The sequence below is a fragment of the Bactrocera tryoni genome, chromosome 1, assembly GCF_016617805.1.
Source record: "Bactrocera tryoni isolate S06 chromosome 1, CSIRO_BtryS06_freeze2, whole genome shotgun sequence".
NCBI lineage: Eukaryota > Metazoa > Arthropoda > Insecta > Diptera > Tephritidae > Bactrocera > Bactrocera tryoni.
This window is the reverse complement of record NC_052499.1, coordinates 3,983,047-4,008,559: the sequence shown is the minus strand read 5'-3', so window position 1 is coordinate 4,008,559 and position 25,513 is coordinate 3,983,047. Positions and strand designations below refer to the sequence as shown.

General features: G+C 35.3%; 1 protein-coding gene across 7 annotated transcripts in view; it reads right to left on the bottom strand.

Moving 5' to 3' along the window:
• The window catches only part of LOC120782492 (chloride channel protein 2), a 48,001-nt gene extending 23,067 nt beyond the window's left edge, over nt 1-24,934 (bottom strand). For 2 of the 7 annotated variants that reach the window (XM_040114812.1, XM_040114870.1), the window contains exon 1: nt 24,595-24,934. In XM_040114812.1, coding sequence (XP_039970746.1) covers nt 24,595-24,789 — 195 coding nt within the window. In that variant the 5' untranslated portion in view covers nt 24,790-24,934. Of the gene's footprint in view, nt 1-2,794; nt 3,274-4,672; nt 4,811-24,594 lie in introns of those variants that run through there. The other 5 variants (XM_040114843.1, XM_040114852.1, XM_040114796.1 and 2 more) reach the window with 4 other exon arrangements.
• Nucleotides 24,935-25,513: the final 579 nt, after the last annotated feature.

The following is a 25,513-nucleotide window of genomic DNA, read 5'->3' as shown; positions in this document are numbered from 1 at the left end:
CGTTTAATATATTAAATTTTTTCCCATTTCCACTATATTTTGCTAAAGAGAAAATATGGATTTTATGTTATTCATTATGGATTTTTCTACTTTTCTTCTTCTTCTTCGGCAACCTTTAAAATCACTATACTAATGAAATTGCTAACCACATTTTCTAAACCATTTCCTTGTCATAGTTATTTATACATCAATGGTTTCATAATTTTGTTTGAATTTCCATATTAAACAAATATAATATTAATTATTAATGAACGTTAGCTTTGATAGCCCAAAAATATTAAATTTTCCCTGAATTAAGCACGACGCACGAATGGCAATTCAATTGATCGTCGCACTAACGTTCGCGAAAACTTTTTGAAAACTGAACGGGGAAAAGCTTTTTCACTTGAATGGGATTATTGAAAATTGCTTGTAGTTGGTGGTTTCCTTTATTCCATTGTTTTAAGGTGACCAGGTGTGGTGGATATGAACAAGAATGTGTGCTGAATTGAATTAGTAAATGAAGTGTACGAATACGAGCTTTTTTGTAGCTTTTGAAGCATGTTTAACATGACAGGTGTTTAAAGATTTTCTTTTTCAAAATTTACATTTTTGATTTTGGCACTTTGATTATTAAGCTATCATGTATAAATTCAAGTACTTTTAATATAAAAAAAAATATTTTTTAACAAACACATTTTTTTTACAGATAGCTGAGAAAGTATTTTTTAACAAATAAATTAATTTTTTAATCAAAAAAATATATATGAGTGTTTGATTTAACAAAATCACTGTTTCGTACAGAAAATTATTTCGAAATGACTATTTGAGCACTGTGAGTTAAAAGCGATAGCTTTTTAAAACGTTCTCCTCAGCTTGAAACTAATTGGAACACCTTTTATCAGGGAGAATGTTTATATCTTTTAACTGGTACCAATAAAATGAGACTAACTTTAACAGTATCTTCTCAGCTGTCTTTGAGTAAATAAAGAAAAAGTTATACATACAAATTAAAGAACGTCATTAGTAACTTAAATAATTCAAAAAAGTATAATTATAGAAATTGCTTCAAATTCTGGTCGGTGCAAAATTGAATCTGCAAAAAGATATCCGCGGTTTTCATTACGTCAAAATTTATGGCAATCGTGGTCAAAATAAAAAAAAAAGTGTTAGTATTTAAATTACAATACTAAATTACGTCAAAACTTTTCAATCCAAGGAGGTAACAGTAAAATTTGCGCTTTTGCATCGCTTGACTCTGAAATTCTGTTCAATTAAAACATAACGGTTGTTGGTAAAAATCATCATTAAATTTTACATAAATCACATATTTTTTTAATCGAACAGGAAAAGAAAGCAGGTACTTTTTATGGCGGCTTAAAAGCAAAGACTCTGAAGCTAACTAAGTAAGAAGCGCTATGGAGCTTTTCTCACCTTTAAAGTATGTGACGAAACTTGCGCTTAGAACTATACTAACTCTGTAACTATTTATTTCATTAAAAATTGTCTAGGACGATACTGGCACCCAGAAAAAGTAGAAAATTAGTAGAAAATACTTTTAGTCTGGTCACCCATCTTTGACCAAGCAAGTCCACATATGCTAGCATATGCTAGGGTCTGAAGACTGCTAAAAAAGCTATTTCTGATATTTGCAAGAAATAATATACTAAATGGACAAATGAGAAAGCTTCAAAGCCCTCGCTTTGCGTACAAACCAGCAGCTTGAATAATCCGATTATAAATAATATTTCATGAATGGTCAGCACATTTATTTTTTATGTTTATATATTTTGCTTTTAACATAAAATAACCACAAGGCGGTATAAAAGAACGCCAAGCCCACGAACTGGCCACGCCAACTGCAACAAGCGGGTGAGCGGGGCAGCATGAGGTCAGCAGAAGCGGTTGCAGATGAAGAAGCATGCGCTTAATAAACAGCAGACGCTGTGAAGACAGATGGACGTTGAAGAGCGATGGACAGATGAGGCAACGAAATAGATGGGCAGTGGCAATGGGCAATGTGGAAAATGTTTGCGCAGACAAATCGACAAATATGAGCACCAAATGAGTAGAATTATGAGCAAAAGATCAGTATAAGTGTTAATGATGGGAAATTCGCGAGAAAAAATATATATGGAAATGTGAAAGTTTTCGCGTAAGGCCGGAGATAGGAAGGGTGCTAGCGATATAAGTTTGCAGTTCTTTTATGTGTGTGTGTGTATACTTTAGAAAAATCGTCGGAATTATACGCGGAAAGCATATCAGCGCCACTTACTGCGCTCATCTGCATGCCTGTCTGTCAAGCTGATTGTCAGTCAATAGAAATGCCGAAATGCTTTGTGGGAAGCTTTTATGGAAATATTTTTATCGGCATTATTTGTTATTGCTTTTTTGAGATTTTGAGATTAGCTAAATGCGTTTATTTTTTTTTTGGAATTTAATTATTTTTGTTTACTTTGCTATTTTTGTAGAATTTGAACAATCAATGAACTATTGAAGGAACATTTGTATGATTGCATCCGGTTCCGGCTCAAAATTGTGTTAATGGGAAAATAATTAAAAGAAGTGTGAGTAAACAAGGTTTTATACTATTTTATATCCCACGAGCAACTCTAGGTATTTGTAAGCTTTTCTTCGGTCTAAAAAGACTTTTCGTTGACTATGAAAAATTACCATTATAATATTTATTTCCTGTGACACATAACGGAATATTATAACTACATAATTAAACTCTAGACTTATTCAAAAAGCATGCTTCATTCATTTATACTTAAACTCTACAAAAAAAAGTGAAACAACATGCTCATTTGCTTACTAGGGTATCAATATATCCGAAGGGATCATCGTCATCCGAAGATGAATCCGAATCACGCCCATGATCAGCTGGCGGTGGGCATGGATAGAAGGCTTGCGATTTGATTTTCGGTTGCTTTGACACCCGTCGCAACTCCTCCTCCATGGAGATGGTGCTGTTGCGTCGCTGCCGAAATTGACGCAGAAACTTTTCGAAGTCCGCCCATTCCGAGTCGACGACTTCGACATTTTCTTCGCCGAATTCTTCGTCGTAGCGTGGTTCGCGTTGATGTTCGCGCATACGTGACTCGCTGTCGCGTGCGTGCGGGTGACGACTGGCGAGGTAAACCATTTTTTTGTTTGTTTATTAATGTAAGCTAATTATCACTCGATTGTGGGTTATTATTTGTGCATTATTTTCTTGAAATTGTTTGTTTTTGTTTTCTATTGGTTCTTTACGGTTTTGAATTTTGTATATTTCTTTAAGATTTGATATGAATGCTAATAAAAAAATCAAAGATAATTATGGATATTTTGTATTTATGGTTGGAGCGAAGTTAAGGACTACGAAAAGATTTCCAAAGTTTACGAAAAGCTGGCAGATTATTGTTCGAAGTTAAAAGAATTGCCAAGCATGAGTTCATTGTAGTCAAGCACGCTTGAAAAAAGTTACATTTATGAAGGTCGTCTTAGAAGAAAACCCGAAGGTGTATAGACTACGTGGAATCAATTATTTTTGAGATTTTAGCAGGAAAGTTTGATCTACTTTTTTTTAAGTATAAATATGCATAGAGCTGAAAGCTGTGTTTTTAACATAAAAAAATATTTTTGGAGATTATCTTTTGTTCATTTCGAACTCCAAGTCATCCGTTAAAAAATTGATGGACGTTCGTAATGACAATACTTGGCTAATATTGCCGAGTATTTGAACTCTTCATAAATTTTAATTGTAATGGAAACGATTTGTTGTAGTAGTGATGAGTAGCAGAAAGGAAGGAGAAATGCTAATCGAAAGGTGCTCCCAAGACAATCGGATATCGGTATATGACTGACACTTTTCAACTTTATGCTAAAGTATTGACTTTGACTGGAGGAGCAAATTTTGCGCAAATTTTTGAAAGTTGATTTCAAGATGTTTTAAAAACTACAACAACTACTCATGGTAAGTTTTAGCAAAGTTAGACTTTTGGGGATTTTTGATGTATATAGTACTCAACACTTGTTGTAAAATTGTACAAACAAAATCGATTAAACACATTTTTTAAAGTTTTCGGTATTTTATACATGCATGTTTTTATAATTCAGATAACTTTTTTTATATAATATAGTTTTTATGTTTCATTCATATGTATGTAGATACATATTCCATTTTTTTTCAAATAGTAAATTTATTCAAATATTTTTTGACTTTTTTGTATATAATGAATATAAATTTTTAAAATTTTTTTTATATTATTTTTTTAATTTTTAAACGAAAATTTCATGATAAGCTTCAAAAAAAGGATTTTCCGTCCGATAGAAATCCTTTATTTTATATGCAATGGCAGTTTTTCTCATTCTAAATTCCAGTTTAAGTTGCTAATTGAAATTGTTTGCATTAAATGTTGCCACGCTTCGCAATTACAGCTGCGTCTTAATGATTTAATAACGCCACGAAATCTTCATCACGCACAATCGGTGTGCATACTTGCAGCAAATAGTGATGCTCGGTCCTCGAGACTTCGGACTGAAGCTTCAAATTTTGCAATGTGCTAATTCGTCTCTATTAAATATTTCCGGCAATTTGTACACAATGCGTCATTAAACATACACGCGCGCACGCATACACATAAACCTACAGATCAGTATACAATAAAACTGAGCTATTACAGGTCACGAGGTACTAATTTAGTCACCGAACATTTTGATTATTCCTTCAGAAAATCTCACTGACAGTTACAACGGTTTGTTCGAAGAGGACTTTTCACTAAGTCATAACTGGCCACACAGCGCCACCAGGTATCCGATATGTGTCGATGTATCGAGTAGAAATGGACGTCGCGACGTTTCGCACTCAACTGAAATGTGATCGCTATGAAATCGTGTGTCGAAGGCAATACCACAAAAAGATCCATTAAATTTTAAACTAACCTTAATCAGATCTTGCCACATACTACAACTATATATACATTTTTTATATCTAAGTATATATTCAACCTAAATGATCATTCGGACAGTTCATTGGCTGTTATAAATGAAGATTAACTGTGCACAACTGAGTATCAAGCTTGAAAATGCTCAAGCCAGGCACAAGAATCACTCATGAGGCGCAGAAAGTCTTACTAGAGAGGCGCACAAACGTCTTCATTATATACAACATAGTATGTACATATGCATGGAGATCAGCGACTTGCGCGCTTGTCACCAAACACATAAAATGCTTCAAATTGCCTCAAAAGTATCTACAAGTGTATGTATGTATTTGGGTGTGTGTTGTGTGTAAAGCATGCGAAACAAAGATTGCAGCTTAATTTCATAAATTTATCAATTTACTACTTTAACCGGTCACTCTCCAAGCAACTGTGCATATGTAGGCACATGAAACTATTATAATATACATACGTATATACGTGCATACATGTATCCATATCTTAGATGCGCTCATCGCAAACCATATACTATTACTATATATTTCTACGCGTAGTATGTACATATGTATGTGTATTACTTGAGTCCAATTGTAAGCGTATCGCAAACGCCTTCATTTAATATCAGCATGCCGGCTAAAATGAAATGAAATGAAGCTTATTTACTTATAAACTGTTCTTAACTCATCTTATAGCCACCATATACTACATAGCGGCTCTTCTTCCACATACAACATAGGAGAATGAAATATTAATCGAGCGCCTCACCCCCTATTCACATGGTAGTTTGCTGGTATTTGCTTTAATGTGTACTTCTCACTTTATCAAGAATATGTCAGAGATGCCAAGCTTGAGAGAGCCGACTTATTTTTTCAGAGATTAGTTGGATTAAGATGACAGGTAATGGTATTTAAAGCACATAAACAAATGATAAATATTTTTTAACAATGAAGAGCGGGGTCTAAAAGCTTTGAAGCGATTTTCAAATCAAGGAATAATACGAAGAGCTTGAGATACTCGCTAGCAGAGAAGTTCGGCACGAAAATTTTATGACAAATTAAGGCAGCAAACAAATGGTTTTACATAAGTCCGGGCCGGCTTATACAAAGGCAGCAAAGGAAATCTGACAACAAACACACAGAGTACACTCGAAATGTGGAGGGAATACTTCTCGAACCTGCTAAATAACGGAAGCAGTGCTGCGACGGACGAAAAAGAACCCGTACCAACACTCTACCACGACAACATTGTTGTTCCGCCACTCGACCAGAACGAGGTGAAAACTGCACTACGTCGGCTTAAGAAAAACAAAGCTTCAGTGGCCGATAGATTCCCGGCTGTGCTATTTAAAGCCAGCAGCGAGGTGTTGAAGAGACGCATTTTCCAGCCGCTAAGCATGATTTGGTCGGCTGAATACATGCCAAATGGGTGTAATGTATTTTGCCCTATCCACAAGAAGGGAGATCCTACAACTATCGCGTATAAGGTTCTTTCGACAGTTTGTGCGAATGACTTAAACCCATTCTAAATAAACCTATTGGACTCTTTACAAACAGATCGACACCCATCCCCTTTTTTCGATTTCAAAGCCGCTTTCGACAGCACTGATAGGAGCTACCTATTCGACGCCATACCTAAATTTGGTATCCCTGCAAAGCTGATAAGATAAAGTACCAGGGGGACATACAAAGATTCGTCGCCTCTTGGAAACTATATCACTGTTGTCAGCTATAAATTTGAAAAGGTTAAGGACTTTGTATATCTCGGAACCAGCATAAATTCCACCAATAATCTAAGCCTGGAGGTCAAGCGCAGAATTTCTCTTGCCAGCAGGTGCTACATTTTGTTCGGTAGGGAATTAAAAAGCAGTTCCCTCTCTCGACGAACAAAAAGTACGCCCTATAAATCTCTCACTTTTTCCGTCCAATTAGAAACGCAGAATCATGGACGATGACCTTCCGAGATTAGAAAGCACTTGGAGCAATCGAGAGAACTGTTCTTCGCAAGATCTTTGGAGCAGTCCGCGAATGATGAGTGTCGAAGAAGATGGAACCACGAACTGTATGAGCAATATGGCGACAAGAATATAGTTAAGCGCATAAATATTCAGCGAATGCTCTAGTTAGGCAGTGTCGTTCGCATGGTAGATGAATACATGAATAGATCTCCAGCAAAAAAGTCCTTCGACTCAAGACCCAGGGGTGGACAACGAAAGCAAGGGCGTCCACACATCCAATGGAAGGAACAAGTGAATAGGGACCTGTATGCACTTGAGATGTACAACTAGCATGAACTCGCAAAGAATAGAGGTTTCTCGGCCCAGACCGACCCTCGGTAGTTGTGTCAAAAAAGAAGATGACATACATATGTACTCATATATACGAGTACTTAGATTAGAAATTGCATACTTATAAGTAAGAGATAATTTTTAAAAATATTCAGAATTTACTGTAAAATTTTACTATTATTAATTTTATTAAGTTTTTGTTTAAAAATGTAATAATAAAATCACTTAAGTGAACTTCATCAGAAATGAAGGGATTTAATTTTACGTTTTGTGGTATTGCAATTTATTATATTGGCAACTCTAGCATAATGCTGCCTTCGTTAGTATGTATTTTTATTCGTTGTCACTACATGATCTTTGTTCTTTCTTGTTTAAATGCATCCTAAAATACAGACATGTACAGTTATAAATCCAAAAGTACACTCAAGCAGATATTGAATATATAGTATTTACTAACTTGATAATGATATATTCAATAAAAATATGTAAGTAATAAAATACTGTATTATGGAGTTTGTTTAGGTTAACTGTATCGAAATTGGAACAGAGTTGGGAACTCTTAGAGCGATTAGAGGTAAGACAGGTAAGAAACTAATTACTAGATTGTCCGCCTTTTGGAGTTCACTAACGCCGAAATTCGCGCTATTTCGCGCTAGTTTTCGTTCGTTAAAGGCAAATCCGCTGGAGAAACGTTCCGTGAGATTAATGATATTTGAGGAATGGTACTCTATCACTTCGAACTGCGGAGGAATGGTTTCAATGATTCAGGCGATCGACCAGAAGCGTCCAGAATTGGCTTACAGGAAGGGTGTAGCGTTCCACCAGGACAACGCCAGACCACACAATTCGTTGATAACTCGTCAGAAGCTACGGGAGCTCAGATGGGAGGTTTTATCGCATCCACCATATAGAACGGACATAGCGCCAAGTGATTACCACCTGTTCCTGTCGATGGCGAACGCCCTTGTTGGTGTAAAATTGAACTCAAAAGATGCCTGTGAAAAGTGGCTGGCCGAGTTCTTCGCAAATAAGGAGGAGGGGCTTCTACGAGGGGGGTATTATGAAGTTGCCGTCTAGATGAAAACAGATTATCCAACGAAACGGCGCATATTTGAACTTAATCCGATCACTGTAACACTTTTTATAAAGAATTGAAAAAGCTGAAGGAAAATATTTGAACACCTAATATATAAAGAACAGACGGTTGGAGGATACATCTAGAGTGAAGTAAAAAAGAGATATTTTAATAGGATATATGAAAATAGTTACTGCCTTCTAAAGTGTAGCAACTCAGTTCAACCAGCTCCAGCAGCTGATCATATCTTTAAACGCATTTTTCTCAACTAAACTCTCAATTTTTTTGAGTAATTACTCGGAGACAAATGATCCGATCGCTACTCTTTTTTTTGTGTAAGTACGAAAGCGCTCTAGTTTCGGTCTAGTATGCGCAAAATCCATTCAACATTTCAGCAAGTCCAAGAGGCTTTATTACTGCACTTTGATATCAAGTAGGTTGACTCGATTTTATTGATGCTAATAAGGCGTTTTTTTAGAGAATTTCGCTAGAAACTCGTCGGAGTTCACCGTAATAAATCAAAATTGTACGAGTGGTGTAAATCATTTTGATTTAGTACACGGCTTACTTCGTATTAGAACCCATTACCAATAAATATTAACAAGTTGCTTATTTGTAATAGTAATAAAAGCATTAGCAAAACTTAACTCCGCCTCAATTTCAATCAACTTTTGTTATAGTCAGTACAATAACGGTAATAGTGTGTCTATAATGCGACTTGTCAATACAAGGGTGCATCCCAAGTGCTGCCCGTTGGTTTGCGCATCGGGCATAGTTTGTTTAATTAGCTACTCTTTAGTAGTGATGGCCGATATCCATCGATGAATGCTTCACAAAGATATCTATACACAGTATTGAAAGCGTATAAAATACAGCATGTGCAAGAATTGAAAATCGCTCAACCTTTCCAAGCGACATCGCTTCGCTCTATGGGCTCTTGAAAAGTTCCAAGAAGATCCGACGTTTTCGAACCAAATTTTATTCAGCAATGATACACATTTCTGGCTCAATGGGTAAGTAAACAAACAAAATTGCCGCTTTTGGGACGAAAAGTAAATTGAAGAGATTCAAGAGCTGCCATTTCACCAAGAAAAAACAACGGTTTGGTGTAGTTTGTGGGCCGGTGGAATCATCGGATCATATTTCTTAAATATGATGCCGGTGTGAACGTAACCTATTTGATGCCTGAAATTGAAGCTCGTTATCTCGGCGACATTTTCTTTCAACAAGACTTCGCAACCTCCCACACATAGCATCAATTGGGTCGGTTGATTGGTTATCAAGATCTTGTGATATCACATTGTTCAAGTCTAACGTCAATGCGGACAGTACTGCACGATTTAGGCCTTGGAGCAAAACATCACCCGTGCCTTTCGCCAGTTACCAGCCGAAATGCTCGAACTAATCATCGAAAATTGGACTCAACGGATGGACCATCTGAGACATAGCCATGGCACCATTTGAAAGAGATAATCTTCAAAAAATAAATGCCAAAGAATGTTCTTTCGAATGATAATAAACATTTCCCAATAAGTTTGAAGCATCTATGGTTTTTTTTTAGAGTAGGGGAACCTCGAAATGGATGTATAATACTTGTATATTTCATTGCTTGAGAACTCCAATAACATTATGAATGAATTGAAATTGCTTTTATTATTTAATCCTGAACAGGGCATATTAAGTTTCCCACAATGTTTGTATTTCCCAAAAAGAAATGCCGAAGAACCACTAAAATATAAACATTCAGCACTGTTTGTATATATTCAAATTAGTCCCTCAGTATTTGAGATTTTTCACACATCCTTTACTCCCGAGGAAGCTGTTCATTTATCGAAACTGCCGATATTGGATCACTACAGCATATAGCTGTCATACAAACTGAGCGATCAAAATCGAGTTCTTATATGGAAAACTTTTGTATTTGACGAGACATCTTCACGAAATTAGCCACTGATTATTAGTTTAAACTAAATTACGATATCCTAACAAACTGTCCACATTGGACCATTTTAGCATATAGCTGCCATACAAACTGAGTGAACAAAATCGAGATAAAGATCTTTTTATACCCTATATATGCTATAGAAATGCAAGTGTGTATGGTATTAAAACTTAAAATGGCGTCCTTTCTTGTTTCTACACCATTTAAAGTCTTAATCCCCCTGAAAGAATCAGCTTGATTAAAAACATAATATTTTTTTCAAAACGTATAGACCCCAACTGCTGATAATAAAAACTGAATACAGCTACTAATCACACTGATGTTCTGACGATTACTCATATGATGCTCACTGCTTGAATTTAAACCAAATCAACATTGTTTATAATTTTTTGATGTTTTACATGCTTTATCAAAAGATTTTAAAACGGGTGTGATATGACTGAATTTTCCCACAAACAATATATTTCTACAAATTGTTGTTTAATTACCAAGCATCTTTTATTAAATTACTTTTCTATAAAAATCACATGATAATCAGCTCTCAATGATTTTACTGTTCGGAGGCTTTTGACAGGACAACATCTTCTGCAAACATCATATAGTACATCTCAATGTATAATTATATATTTTCACTTTCTAATTTCAGCACAGCGATACATACTAACCTTTTTCGCTTTCACTTGTGTTTTATCCATTTTCTTGTGAGACATAGCATCTAATATATAAAAAATATGCGAACTTTCCGAATTCTTACGTACACACAATGCGAGGCAGCGGCCGTGCTGTAGACACTTTGCAGCAACACTTAACAAATCGACACGCCCGCCAGTCAACCAACAACGTTCTGAGAGAGATTCTCGCACAACGGCGTTATGGCCAAAACTGTGACCAAAAGCCGAACCTCGAAGTGTATAAAAAAGAATGTACGCCACCGATACAAGAAAGTGCATGTGAGTGTGTGTGTGTGTGCGTGTTTGTACGCAAATATAAGACAAATATTCGCGAAAATTGCGAAGACAACAAAAAACAGCATCACATTGCTCGTATAACCTTTATCGAAGATAAATAAAGATGCTAATTAAAAAAGCGACAAATCTACCGCCAAGGAAGAGGTAAGCATGCCGAGTGTGCCGAGCAGCAGTAATTAAATAACAAAGACAGTAATACTGACAACAACAGCGGCGATGGAAAGATGGAATAATTAGTGAAATAAAAGCAACAACAAGCGAAAAACTAAATAAAAGAAAAAAAATTACAAAAAAACAATGTTAAAATCGTTGCATTGCCGAAGCTATAATACCCTTCATAAACAAAAATTATTTCAAAATAATACAGGAGCTTGTTACCAATCGCTCAGTTTGTATGACAGCAGTTTTCCTGTTAAATAAGCAGTTTTCCATACAAGTACTTGATTTCGGTCGAACCGTTTGTACAGCAGCACTAGGATAGTGATCCAATATCGGCGTTTCCACCAGATTAGCAGCAACTTTTGGACAAAAGGACATGCGCGAAATTTCATATCGATATCTTAAAACCTGAGGGCTGATGAACAGACGACTATGGCAAAATCGACTCAGCTCGTCACGCTGATAATTTATGTACATAGTATGTATGTATATACATATGTGCATTAATTATGGGTCTCCGACTTTTTCTTACAGTTGTGACAAACTTCGTAAACTTAAGGTGTTACATGGGCTCCCTTGGGTAAAAAACAGCCTTTTTTCAACATCAACTTTAAATTGAATTTAGGACAATATTCCAGAGGTGCTGCAGAATTTAATAAGACAATAAAAAAGTATATTTTTTGAAACCCGTAAACCTCTGTAACCCCTTAATACATATATACTGTGCAGGGTATAAAAACAAATAAGTGCGGCTGAAAAGTGCTTAAAGAGTGCAGATAATGGCATGGATTACGTGGTACATGAGTGTGCAAAAATATAAAACTTTACAACCACAACAACAATGTAGGGCGTAATCCTTTGCGGCAGCGCACAGCGTCATGTGCAAGTGAAGTAGAATTAATGAAGTAGAAATTAAACTCAAATACAGGGCAATAAAGACGTCATACATGTATGTATGTATAATATACATATGTGTAATATATATACATATGTATAAGCGCGCAAGTTGGCCCAAATGGCAAGTAAATAAAAGCTGTTGGGTCTTGGCTGTCGTCTAATTAACGCCGACCGCCAGCACATAACACATGCGTCATGTAAACACAGATACATAAAAACACACCCATATACACCTACCTCACTACCACACTACCACACATGTGAGCACACATTGCATGCTTGTGATAACGGTAATCAAAAGCCTGTTGCTGGCGGCTAATTGTCTCAACAAACACAATAAATTCGCCAAAACTCCATAATGTCGAAAAAGAAACAATTAAATACACAATAAATAATAACAGCAATGCAAATAATAATAACAATAACAACAATAATCTAATTCAATAAAAAACATACCGGCATTAGGCTGTTTAAGGCGTTATGCCTCAACACCTTATTAATTAGCTTGTAGACATACTAATAAGCAAATGGTAATTATGAAAAGCAAATAGCACCAACAACAACAACAACACCTACCCAAACATAACGGCACTATGCGCGTTCAATTAGTATGACTTTATGTATTTAGCAGCGATAAAAGCCGCCGTATCAATAAAATTCAGCAGTTAGTTGCTTTAACAAATCCACACAGTGCTCGCCAACCGACGCCTACGCGCCACCAACCCGGCGCGCGGTTTATCTGCCTCGGAAATCAAAGCCAAAACCAGCGGTACAAATATCAAGTGATTGATCGTTACGCACATACACTTACGCACACACATACACACACGAAAATATAACTAAAATTGTAGCGCTAAAGTGCTGAGCACTTAATGGCTTTCTAGCTGCCATGAACCCAGCAGAAAAATGTGATGGGTGGCGTTACTAAGCAGACGAGGATTCGAAAGCACTTTGAGGATTCAGAATATTGAAAAACTGTTGTTCAAGAGTTGTTGCTATTGGTATGTTTGCATATACCATATATAATAGTAACGGTTCTGAAATCAAATATGAAATAAAAATCCCTCGTCGTAAGGTTTTTGCTTCTCACAAAACCCATAAACATCGATAATGTTGGCAAAAATCGATAGCATAACTTTAAAAAAAAACGACTGTTATTAGGTCGGGCGAAACCGAAACCATCAACCAAACCAAATGCTACAGAAAAATACTTCAGTGGTATTCTCTCGGCTGAGAGTCCAAATAGAACATGTCATTGTCGAAATAATTTCTCACAAGTGCCAATCACAGGCGGGTAGTCTGTCGTTAGTCTTTTTTCAATTTGAACAATTTAGTTTTGAAGTAGTTGCGCGTATTTGCTGCTGGGTTAAACCGCTCATTTGGATTAGATTATTTACTGTTGTATGACGTAGTGGTAGGAATTTCGTAAAAGCGCAATGCCGTTAAGTTCAAGTGAAAGGAATAATTTATGACTTCGTCATAAATGCAAACCACAGTGCTATATTTAGATAAGATTAGCAAATCGCAGTGAAATCGCGGTGAAATCGCGGTGAAATCGCCGTGCCATAGATTAGCTAAAAGCATACAAGTTTAATAGACTGGGAGCAAAGTTTGGTTGATAACAGAAATTTGGTTTCTCCGTATCACACATATGTTCATATAACGGTGCTGGTCATTAAAGGGCTGCCAGAAATGCGGGATTTAGATAAAAAAATGTAAGGTTGTGGCAAAAAATAAGAATAATATATCAAACCGTTTGGAAAAATGGCTCACAGCACTGGCTCTGTTACTTAATGATGACACCACTATTTCAAACAGGAGTTATATATTTTAACCATTTTTGTGCCCTGCACAAAGTATATATTGGGTAGTCGAAAAAGTCTTTTCGTATTTCTAATCAAACTTCATTCTTCAACTTTTTTTATTTATAATAATAAATAAATAAGCAAGTATGTACAATTTTCGACTGCACAGCAGTCTGCAGATGCAAGACTAAGGCCCTTGGATCAATGTTTCCGGATAGGGATCGCATAGCTGCATTAGCACCTGGAAGTCTATTGAACTTCATCAATGCGCATGGGCTAGGTGAGTCTATGTGAGTTAGGAGAGGGCATAATAGACCAAAGGTCGCGGCGCATTCCTCATATTCAATCAATCAATGTACAATTTTGGTAGACTACTTTTTGCAATTTTTCCGCTAGAGTCATAATTCCATCAGTGCAAATCGAAATTTCGACATTTCCAGAGCGAATTTGATGTCTACGTTTTGCTTGATCTTGAAAAGCTATATCGAAAACAAATATGCGTGTGCAAAAATTGCAACTCTGTAACTACATATGTATATATGTAAATTATATACTTTTCTGTTGAAAGTTGGTCAATGTAAAGACAAAACTTTCAATTCATGCCAAAACGAGTTTTCACATTATAATAAGGAGCGGCCAGACAGACGTATACTAACGACCTTTTTCGGTTAACGGTAATTAGGCGTGTATAAATTTAAATTATTTATTTACAAGCAAATATTTTTTTAACGCAGGCGATACTAAAATTAAATTTTAAACAATTACGTCACAGAAAAATACAGGAAGAACGAAACTGCGACGAAATATAATGCGAAGAGGCAGAAGTACATTTTGGTAAAAAAAAAAATTAATAAAAGTGCATATACATATTTACTAAAGCAAGGTAGTGTGCTCTTATACAAATACTTTTTCCGTTATTTTCTTCTCAATTAGAAACAGGTTTAAGCTTCGTGAGTCCTCGCTTAAGAGTCGGTGACATAGAAGTCAACCAATATAGATAAGGTAATTCTTAGCGTATAGTGTAGCGCATAACAAAACAATGAGATCTGCTGGTCAGTTCAGCACGAGATCTATTGCAACAACAAAAAGATAAATATTTCCGTTATTTGCTTTATTTCGCTACCCTGAGTTGCGGTTATATCTTGAAAAAACACAATTATCAATTACAATCATTATTTTGTGCGAAATTTAAATTTCATAATATAATATTTTGTTCAAATAAACAAACAAATTATATGCAATTTGAGATAAGTTATTTACACAATTGTGAAAACAAAAAACAATTTGCATATTCATATTATATTGAAAAACGCTTGTAGACAAATCACGAGATTGTTTTAACGCAGGCAAACAAACATAAATTAAATAAATATAACTGTAATTAATACGGTATAACTGAGAAAAGAAAACGTGCAAAAAATACAAAAGCGTGGTCACATGACTTCTAATCCGCTACTTAAAGCAAAAAATCGTCGCGGTGAGGCAGCAAAAATATAATGCTTTATTAATGAATTTTAATAATAAGATAAATGCAAATTCAGAGACAGAAATAATAACAAATAAAAATAACAATAACAATATCTCAAAAATTTTGTTGTCCCAGAAGTTTTCATTTGTTTTATCTTCTAACTGAGAGCATACAACTCTGTATAAAAGCCTTAACAGCCTAGCGAACTCGACGATATTTATCGATCTACATCACTTCTAAGTCTCTCAATCTTCATTGCTATAACAATTGTGAGAGATTGAGAGAGTACAAAACGCAAAAATCAACTAATATGTGCTCTAAAACGAAGTAGCCGAACATTTGTCAATACTACTGAGATATTACGAGGGTTCGCATGCTTTTTATGGCTCTCAAAACTTCCTCTAAGATCACAATTATGCATTTGAGGCTTTTATTGACAGATTTTTTTTAGAAAAGCTTTAATATCCTTATTGTATTAGTTCGATAGAAATCAGCATTTTCATGAAGCAACAGCCAAATTTTGCTTCAATTAGTCTCAAAATATCATTAAATCTTCCGGCTTTATATTAGTCTAAAACAATTATAAAGACACCGTTTCTAATATATGCTTTTATAATTGTCATACTACGATGGGTAAAAAATAGTAAGAATTTTTAATTTAATATTCGTGCGAAAACTCATTCCGTGACATCTGTGTTAAATGTCTTATCAAAATAATCATTAGTGTTTAGTATACGCTTGTCTACCTCAAGTACAGAAAGTGCATTCAGCGATTTTTGTGGTGCCGAAACTTTCAGAATGTTGGAAAAGGCCTTCGGCGATAATTCGGTGTTCCGAGCAAATGTTTTTGATTGGTACAAATTAATCAAAGAGAGTCGAGAACGCGTTGACGACGAACAACGTCCAGAACGACCATCAACATTAGCTCACACCAATAAAATAAAAGATTTGATGCTTGAGATCTGGTGATTAACAGTCAGAGATCTTACTGGCATCATTAGAATATCAAAGAGATCAGTGAAAAAAGCTTTAAGGATCATTCGGGCCTGGGAAAAGTGAGCGCACGCTTGGTTCCAAAATCATCAAATTTTTTCGAAAAACAGCGTCGCGTTAACGACAGTGAAGCATTGCTTTCCGACAATCAGGATGTCATCAAACGAATTATTACTCGCAATGAGTCTTGAGTCTACACCTACGACCCGAAAACAGACGATCAATCGGCCGAATATCGTGGCAAAGTTAAGCCGAAGCTGAAAAAACCACGTCAAAGCAGGCCAAAAATAAAGGTTATGTTGACAGTTTTCTTCGATTACCGAGGTGTGGTGCTTTCCGAATTCTTTCCGACCGGCCAAACTGTCAACAGAGAATACGTTGTATTGCGCGAACTAAGGGTAAAAGAAGCCGGAATTATGGTCCGATAACTCTTGGTTTTTACACCACGATAATGCACCGTCGCATACAGCATTGATTCTTCGTAAGTTTTTTGCCAAATTTTCAACTAATATCATGCCGCAATCACCGTATTCGCCTGATTTAGCTCCATGTGACTTCTGGGGAAACCGTTGTGATTCAATTGAAGATATTTGTTAAACGTGAATGGCGCAAACGTTAAGGCGATACCGAAATTGACTTTAACAACTGTTTCGAGGATTGAAAAAAACGTGGGGATTGCTTTGAAAAGGACGGTAAAGATTTGGAAGAATAAATTAAGAATTTTAAAATTATGATCAGAGTCTTACTATTGTTTGCTCATAGGTATATCGTTAGCAGATGGTTTCAAAAACACAGTTGACACAGAATTATCACATTTTGAATCAGAAAAGATCCTAATCAAATATCGTATTTGGTTTTTTGTTTTTTATTCCACCATGTTTTGAAATGTTTCTCCAATTTAACATTTAATTTCATGCCCATATTTCATATACATACGCATACCATATATCCAATTTTGCTACGCCATGGCGTATGAGTGATTTGTTTCCGCTTACTAAACACTTCACAGAAATTATCGAAATCTCGATAAGCTTAAATTTTTATATTTTTCACCACACATACTTGCATTTAATTGGCAAATGCAATGAATCACTACAAGTAAGGCAGATGTTGCAAAATTTTTGATTTTAATTATAAGTTATTTGCGATAATTATTTTCACTAGTTGCTCTGCCGGTGTCTACTCAAGCGTTGCCTACCGATTACGAGTGCTTAGAACACAAACGTATATTTGTCTAACACCTGAGTGCGTTTGCGAAAATATGGCAAGGTTTTATGATAAACGGATGTCAAACGCCAGCTAACGGCGGACAATTGACGGATGATACACACACTTACAAACATGCATACGCCCATACGAGAGTATGTAAATAACTGTACACACGAATGTAGCGTCTATCTTTTGGAGTACATGTGTACATATCACATACTACAGCAATATACACATGTGTATAAACATATATTCTTTATAAATATTAATCAATCAAATGTTTTGGGTAATATACATATATTGTCATATCTGAACTTTTCGCGCACACTGTTTGTTAATTAAAATACAATATTTTGCTTTGCAAGTAATTCGTATTACTTCTTGAGTTTTTTTTTGCATTTGTCATGTGATTAAAATTTTAATTTTCAGTCAATTTTTTATCATATTAATTTATTAAGTTTTTTGCGAAATTGCCAAAAATTAATTATTGCTGCTTATACATATGTATTTATGCGCAATTAAAAAAGCCAATTTGTACAAATAAGCAATTAAAAGTGTTTATTAGCGCTGGCTACCTGTTAGTATTGTTAATTTATGACTCTTCTTAGCAACACAATTAATTTTTTTAATTTTTGTTTGGTATTAAAAAATAATACGGCTGGCATCGCTTTTCACAGCAGTCATTAAATGGCTGTGGCTATTCAATCGCACAAGTGCACAGGAAGAAATACAATAAAACAATAACAAATAATTTTACTTTTAACACATGATTTATAGCCGCAAAATATTGAAGTCAATCCATCATCTGAATTGCGTTTGCGAAATTTTAGTGCTTTTATTCGAGTATTTTGGGTATTTTACAATGACTGGCCGGCGTTGAGTTCAAGTAAATTAAGTTGGAGTATTCATTTATTAAGGCGGATGGAGTCATGTGAGGAAGTTCACGCAAGTGAGGAAAGTTCTCTAAGTGTCTTTCACTTGGGCGTGCGCAGAAACGATTCTTTTACATATGGCTCAAGCAGCTCACGGCTTCCGCTCTTAAACAAAGTATCGTAGGGTAGCCAAGGAACATCCGTTTCAAGGCAAACTAAAGGGAGAAGGCGAACCATCACTCCCCAGGGTTGTGCGCTGGGTTTTGGACCGGCCACGTAAAAAACGCCCCCAATGAACAGCCTCTCTTGTCGTCTTGGCTGTTGACAGTCATAACTTCGAATTCGTAGATAATTTCTTCTATCTTGGAACCAGTATTAACAGCAACAACAATGTCGGCCTCGAAATCCAACGGATCTAACTCTTGCCAATAAGTGCTACTTCAGACTGAGTAAGCTATTGAGAAGTAAAGTACTCATCATTTCCGTCCTGCTATATGGTGCAGAGGCGGGGACGATGACAACATCTGATCAGCCAACAATACGAATTTTCGAGAGAAAGGTTCTGCGGAAGATTTATGGTTCTTTGCGCATTGGCCACGACGAATATCGCAGTGGATGGAATGATGAACTGGGGCGGGGTTATGTTGTCTAGATGGAAGAGAACACGCCAGCTTTGAAGGTTTTTGATTTAATACCCGCCAGTGAAAGCAGAGGAAGCCCTCCATTCCGTTGGAGAGATCAGGTGGAGAAGAACATGGCGGCAATTAGTACCTTCAATTGGCAAACAGAGAAAAGGGAGAACGACAGGCGCGCTGTTGTAAACTCGGCTATAAGCGCGTAGGCGGTGTCTACGCCAATAAAGAAGAAGAATCTACAGATTTCGATTAAGGTATCCGTAGCGCTGTAAATGATACTGAACAGCTATAGATATGCTCAATTAATTTAATTTAGTAATTTTAGACTAATTGGCCATGCAAAAGTGAAAATTTCTTTCGAGGAATTGAAATACAACTTGACAAGTGCCGCATAATGCCAGTCCAAATATATGCTAAGACGATTTCCGGGATCTTCGAAAACTAAAATTGCGATTGGGTTTTGCGAAGAAAGCCATAAACATGGCAGTCATTAGCATTAAAAGAACTTAACTGGAATTAATTGTTTATCCTCTCAACACTTACTCATCTATTAATAATAACCTTTCCAATTTCCGACCAATTAATTCAGCAAATCTGTCTAAATTAATTATCTTCCTAAAAATTAGTTTTAAGTAATAACAGAATTGTCGATGAAAAATTCAATCAAATATTTTTAAAAAGCAACCAGTCAATTTACTGCAATCCATGAATCCACAGGCCCCACTTAATAAGTACATATGAACACAGGGGACGTGTAAATAATTAATTCTTTTCAAGATAACAGCTTGCATGCTCATTTATTGATAATAAATGCAGGCGGCAATTCGTAAATTAAGTGACATTCATTTTGGTAAAAGCATGTTCGGACAACGACGCCAGTGTCGCAATCTTAGTCGCCTTAGAGCCGCTCAAATGCAAAGTTCAATCAACTTGTTGCAAAAGCAGTGATGGAAGAGATGCAGCAGAGCATTTCGGTATTGTTGTTGTCAGCGTATGAATGATGAACGTCTTGCCGACCATTCTCTGAGTAATTTCATGAATCGGGGATGCTGACCGTAAGCCAATCCCATCACACAGATGTTGAATTGTGTAATCGATAATTTAAAGAACGCTGAAAATTACTATTTTGATTACTAAATTTGATGACTTTTTAGAAATACAGCATTTGCATGAGGTTTTAAGTATGGCGTAAAGCAGTTACAAACCCACACCGATTTCTCAGCGCTCTATAAATCATTATCTTAATTTTACTCGTGTCTGCCTTTGAGCCGCATTCTGGCATTTGAATAGCGACTACGCGCCAATGAAAAAATGTAAAGATAATAACACAACAACACACTCAATAATAGCAGATGTAAACTTTTTTTTTGCGCTGACGACAATGTCTAACACGAACAACAACAATAAATATACTCAAAATATAACAATGTGAGAAATACATATCCGAACAATGAACCGGTATAATGAGCGGGGACTTCCGTCGTCAATGGTACACATTAAATATATTTACACTTCCACACACACACACATATGTATACAATAATTTACGTTTTCGAGCTTATTCACAAAATAATGCAGAGCATTGACGTGATCGGTGTCAAAAAAAACAGCTGAAGAATAATAGCACAAATTTGTTGTAATATACGAATAATTTTGTTGTTATTAATTTAATATTCACCAAATTAAAAAATAAGCATTTGTTGAATTTTCGAAAAATTTATTCTTTTTTAGCGCTTTTTCGTAGTTATTGTTGTAGTTGGTTACTCACATGACTATTAGGGGATTCCCTGTGAATAACTGCATTTTAATATATACATACATATGTATATATGTATATCTTATATGTATCTTTTACAAATATGCAGAAAAGATGAAGAAAGTGAAACATTGTCATGTCAAAATAAACAAAGTGCAAAACCTGTATCTTTATGTGTCTACACTCACGTGACTGTCTGATGATAATTATTCAAATACGAGCCATAATATTTTGATTGGAATTATTACGGCTGAATTTCAAAACAAATATCATACGAACGCTAACAGGTCACTGTCTTATCGGGAAATACGCCAATAGACTGGGGATAGCATACAACATTACTGTACTAGAAGCAGTTAAGAGATGGAAGAAGAAGAGACTGTAGAACATCTTCAATACGGATACAAGGCTAGCAACTATCAGCCGCAGTTTTCTTGACGATGTCTCGAAAGTTGTACATATGAAATTTGCCACAGGGTGGTTCAGAGGGGTATTATAAGGGGTTTTGGTTTATGTGGTTTCGCAATTCCACCCTACCTATCCACCTACCCACTAATCCATTCCAAATCAATGCTGTTTAAATTTTCACAAAGATGCTTCAATTTCTCTAAATGACCCAAAGCATAATCCATTAGAAAATAACCCATATATGATAAGATTAATTTGATTGATTAATAAACGAGGATTTCACCGCGACCTTCGATCTATTGTACCCTCTCTTAAATCACAAGTACTCACATAGCCCCAGCATATTGATAAAGTCAATATTCTGCTGGGTGCCAGTGAAACGTTGTGATCGCTATTTGGAAACGTGGATTCAAGGGCCTTTAACCTGCTTCTGCAGACTGTGTGGTCAATTAACAGGTGTTGTGATGGTTCAGGCTCTCTGTCGCAGAACCAGCAATTTATGCAAGAAGCTAGGCCCATGTGTGTAAAGCTTCTTCAGCTTGCAGTGGCCAGTGTAAAATGTGACCAGTAGTCTGAGTTTATCCCTAGAGAGGTTGATTGTATTATACCATAAGAATAGTTTACCTACTACCAATGAATTATGTCTCTACTCAGAGTACACGAGCAATACATATATTTAAAAAAGCCCTCACTCCATTACTGGAAGTTTTTCAAACAGACGCTTTAAAGCTTCCGAAAAAAATAGATTTTTATCAAGTTCTTCCTCTTTCTTTGCTTCTCCCGACGGATACTACCGCAAATAATTTCAGAGCTGGACTGTTTTCATCCACACGGACGACATGACCTAGCTAGCTTAGGATGGAGTCATGTGTAGAAGTTCACGCAAGTGAGGAAAGTTCTCTGAGCGCCATCCACTTGAGAGTAGACAGAAACGATTATTTTACATATGGCTCAAGCAGCTCACGACTTCCGATCTTGGACCAAGTATCCTCTGTGTAAGCAAAGAACATCCGTTTGTAGGCAATCGGCCACAATATGCTATGATGGTGCGGTCTGAACAATATGTTTGAGAAATGTGGAATTATCTTGCACAATAATTCATGCCACATTTCATGAAAATATCTTTGATAATGGAAAAAGTTTTCCATGTGAGAACTTAATGTTGATCGATGAGTATGCATGGCAGCTGTATGATATAGTTGTACGATATTCCACAGGACGTGTGCAAAGTTTCAGTTCAATAACTCGAAAACTGAGGGACTAGTTCACGTATGTGCACACAGACGATATGGCTATATATTGTATGTATGGATGTATACTTTATAGGGTCTCAGAATGTTACAAGTTTCCTGTTCAGGGTATAAGTACAAATTGTTAAAATCAACCGGCGAGAGATTACATTACTCGTATTATTATTATTATTTTTTTTTTGTTTGGAGAAAATATTTGCAGAGTGTATTAAATTATATAATTGCATAAGTACATGCGGAAATAAAGCTGTGTAAACAATATTTAAAACCACGAATGCTACAAATAACTTTAAAAAGTGCTGCTAACGGCATGTGTAAACACTTTATAAATTTGAAAATTTCGCCAAAGCACAAATTGGCAGAATAAATAAGAAGCACAGAACAAAATACAAAACCAAAAATTGCAATCTTCGAAGGATGCTTTTCTTTTACATACATATATGTGTATGTATATCAGTTTATTTTTTTATACAGAATTTATTTACATCTATACAAGGGGCCAGTTTGAAGAACACAAAAATGTATACTTTATTTATTGACTTTACGCACTCGCGTTGTGATCTTGCTAAACAATAAATGATTTTGATAAGCATTTAACGCTAATCTGCTTTTGTTTTGTGTTTTTGCTAATACACTTTGACTTCATATTCTTAATATTATTATTATTTGTACAAAAAGAGGCTACACTTCCACTGTTATTTGTTATTTAATAGACAACTTTTGCATTTACATATTTATACGAGTAGATAGTTATATCAGTATGAATATACAATACATGTGTTTGCTTGTGTTATCAGTGCGGCTCACACAGTTGCTCTAAAACTGTGCCTTGTCAGCTGTTGATTAGAACTATCTCATCTCATTAGCTTCCGACGGCTCTGTGTTGACTATTTCATAAGTATGTTTACAGATGTAGTTGTCTACAAAACATTCCAGACTTTATTAGATTGTAAAAAAGTGTTGTGTTTTTGTGCCAAAAACAACTAAAATTACGAGTGAATGTATATAACTAACTTTATGGTCATAATAATGCGAATTTCATTCGCTTTGAGTCTTACGTATTTATTTTATTTTTATACTCAAAATTTACTCATATATTCGATATAGATCTTTTATGGCTGTTGACACTACAGTCTCGAGCTTGTGTATTGCGTAACATTTTAGAACAGTCAAAAATTCTGAGTACTTTAGCATCCCGCCAGAAATACCCTGGAATTCGCCCTCATGAACCTTCATTTTAGTTAAGTTTTCGGCTATCTGCCTCTTTCAGCGTGTTTTTTGTGAAAGCAGTAGCCATTAGGAACATAAGAGACCAACTCCGATTACAATGTATTATATATTAAAGACAAACTGCGTTCGATTTTTTTGTATCATGTTAGAGTATATGGCTTACGGAAGCAAAGTGAAAGTTTGATAAGGTTCTCAGAAAATAACCAGCCAAAGCCGTCGATCATAGACAAGAAAACAGAAGAATTCCTAGAACAATATTTAATTTAAAATTTGAATATACTTCTTGAATAAAATCCATATTCCAGAATAGGGAAAATTTTGGTCCAGTTGAATGCCAAAAACAGTTTAAATTTTAACTGTAAAATTATTATCGTCATTTCTTGTATCTTCTACTGGAGCATCGTGTTTTTAGTATCTACCATAATAGTCCGATATCGGCGGTTCCGAAAAGTGAGCATATGCAAAATTTCAAATCGATATCTCAAAAGCTGAGACACTAGTTCGAGTATATGTATATAGGCAGGCGGACAGGCAGATGGGCGGAAATGGATAAATCGACTCAGTTCAGTATGTATGGTGTTTCAAACTTCGGCACCTATTCAGGGTATACAAAAATTGGCTCCAAAAGCACTTTCATCAAATTTTCGAAATATCTTGTCATTAAATATAGAGCATATTTATATCCATCATAATTACATTTAGTAATACGAGTATAATAATTTCTTAAGCTTTCTAAACTCACCAAAGTATGCGTGTACCCCAAACCGCTCTCATCCTCATCCGGATCGTCGATGCCAGCGGCACTATTGCCATTCGGCCGCCCAATGGACGAAGCATTAGAAGCGGTGCGCATTGGATGTACTTTGACATGTGTCAGTGATGGAACGGTGAGCAGAGATTCCATTTGGGCGGAGTTGGTGTTGGTGGGAAACTTCATTTTCGCAGGCGCGCACGAATATTACACGAAACTCACACGATTGTAGCACGTAAATGAGTTTATTTACACGAATTAAATCGAATGAATTTTTTTATTATGTTCGTTTCTGCTTTGCTCTATTTATTTTGTTAGTTTGTAATTATTATTTTTGTAGAAAACATTTTTAATATATTATATATTTTACATATTTTAAATCTTATTTATATAGATTTATTATTATTTTAAATAATATTTTGTATTACTTTACTTTGTTTTATAAAAAATGTTTATAGAAAGACACAAAAGATCACAATCCAAATTATTTTTTATAGTTGAAAAATTTATTTAGTTAATAATATATTTAATTATTATTTAAATTAATTGTTTATTAATATTTATTTGTGTTATACATGTATTTATATTTGATACCCCGATCCACGGTTTTTATATTGTATAACGGTTTTGGCTTTAATGTTGATTAAGTATTTATTTTTTACATTTTTGTAATTCTTTTTGGCAGTTTTCTATATTGCTCCGATTTGTAGCAATTTTTTACCAACAATTTTTAACACAATTCGACTTTTTATAGTTAATTAAATTCATTTTTAAAATTCATTTTTTAAACAATTCGAATTTTGTATTATAGTTAATTAAATTATTTTTGAAATTTAAATTTCAATTTTTTAAGTTATTTAACTCATTTTTTTACACAATGCGATGCTTTAAATTTTTTAGTTAATTAATT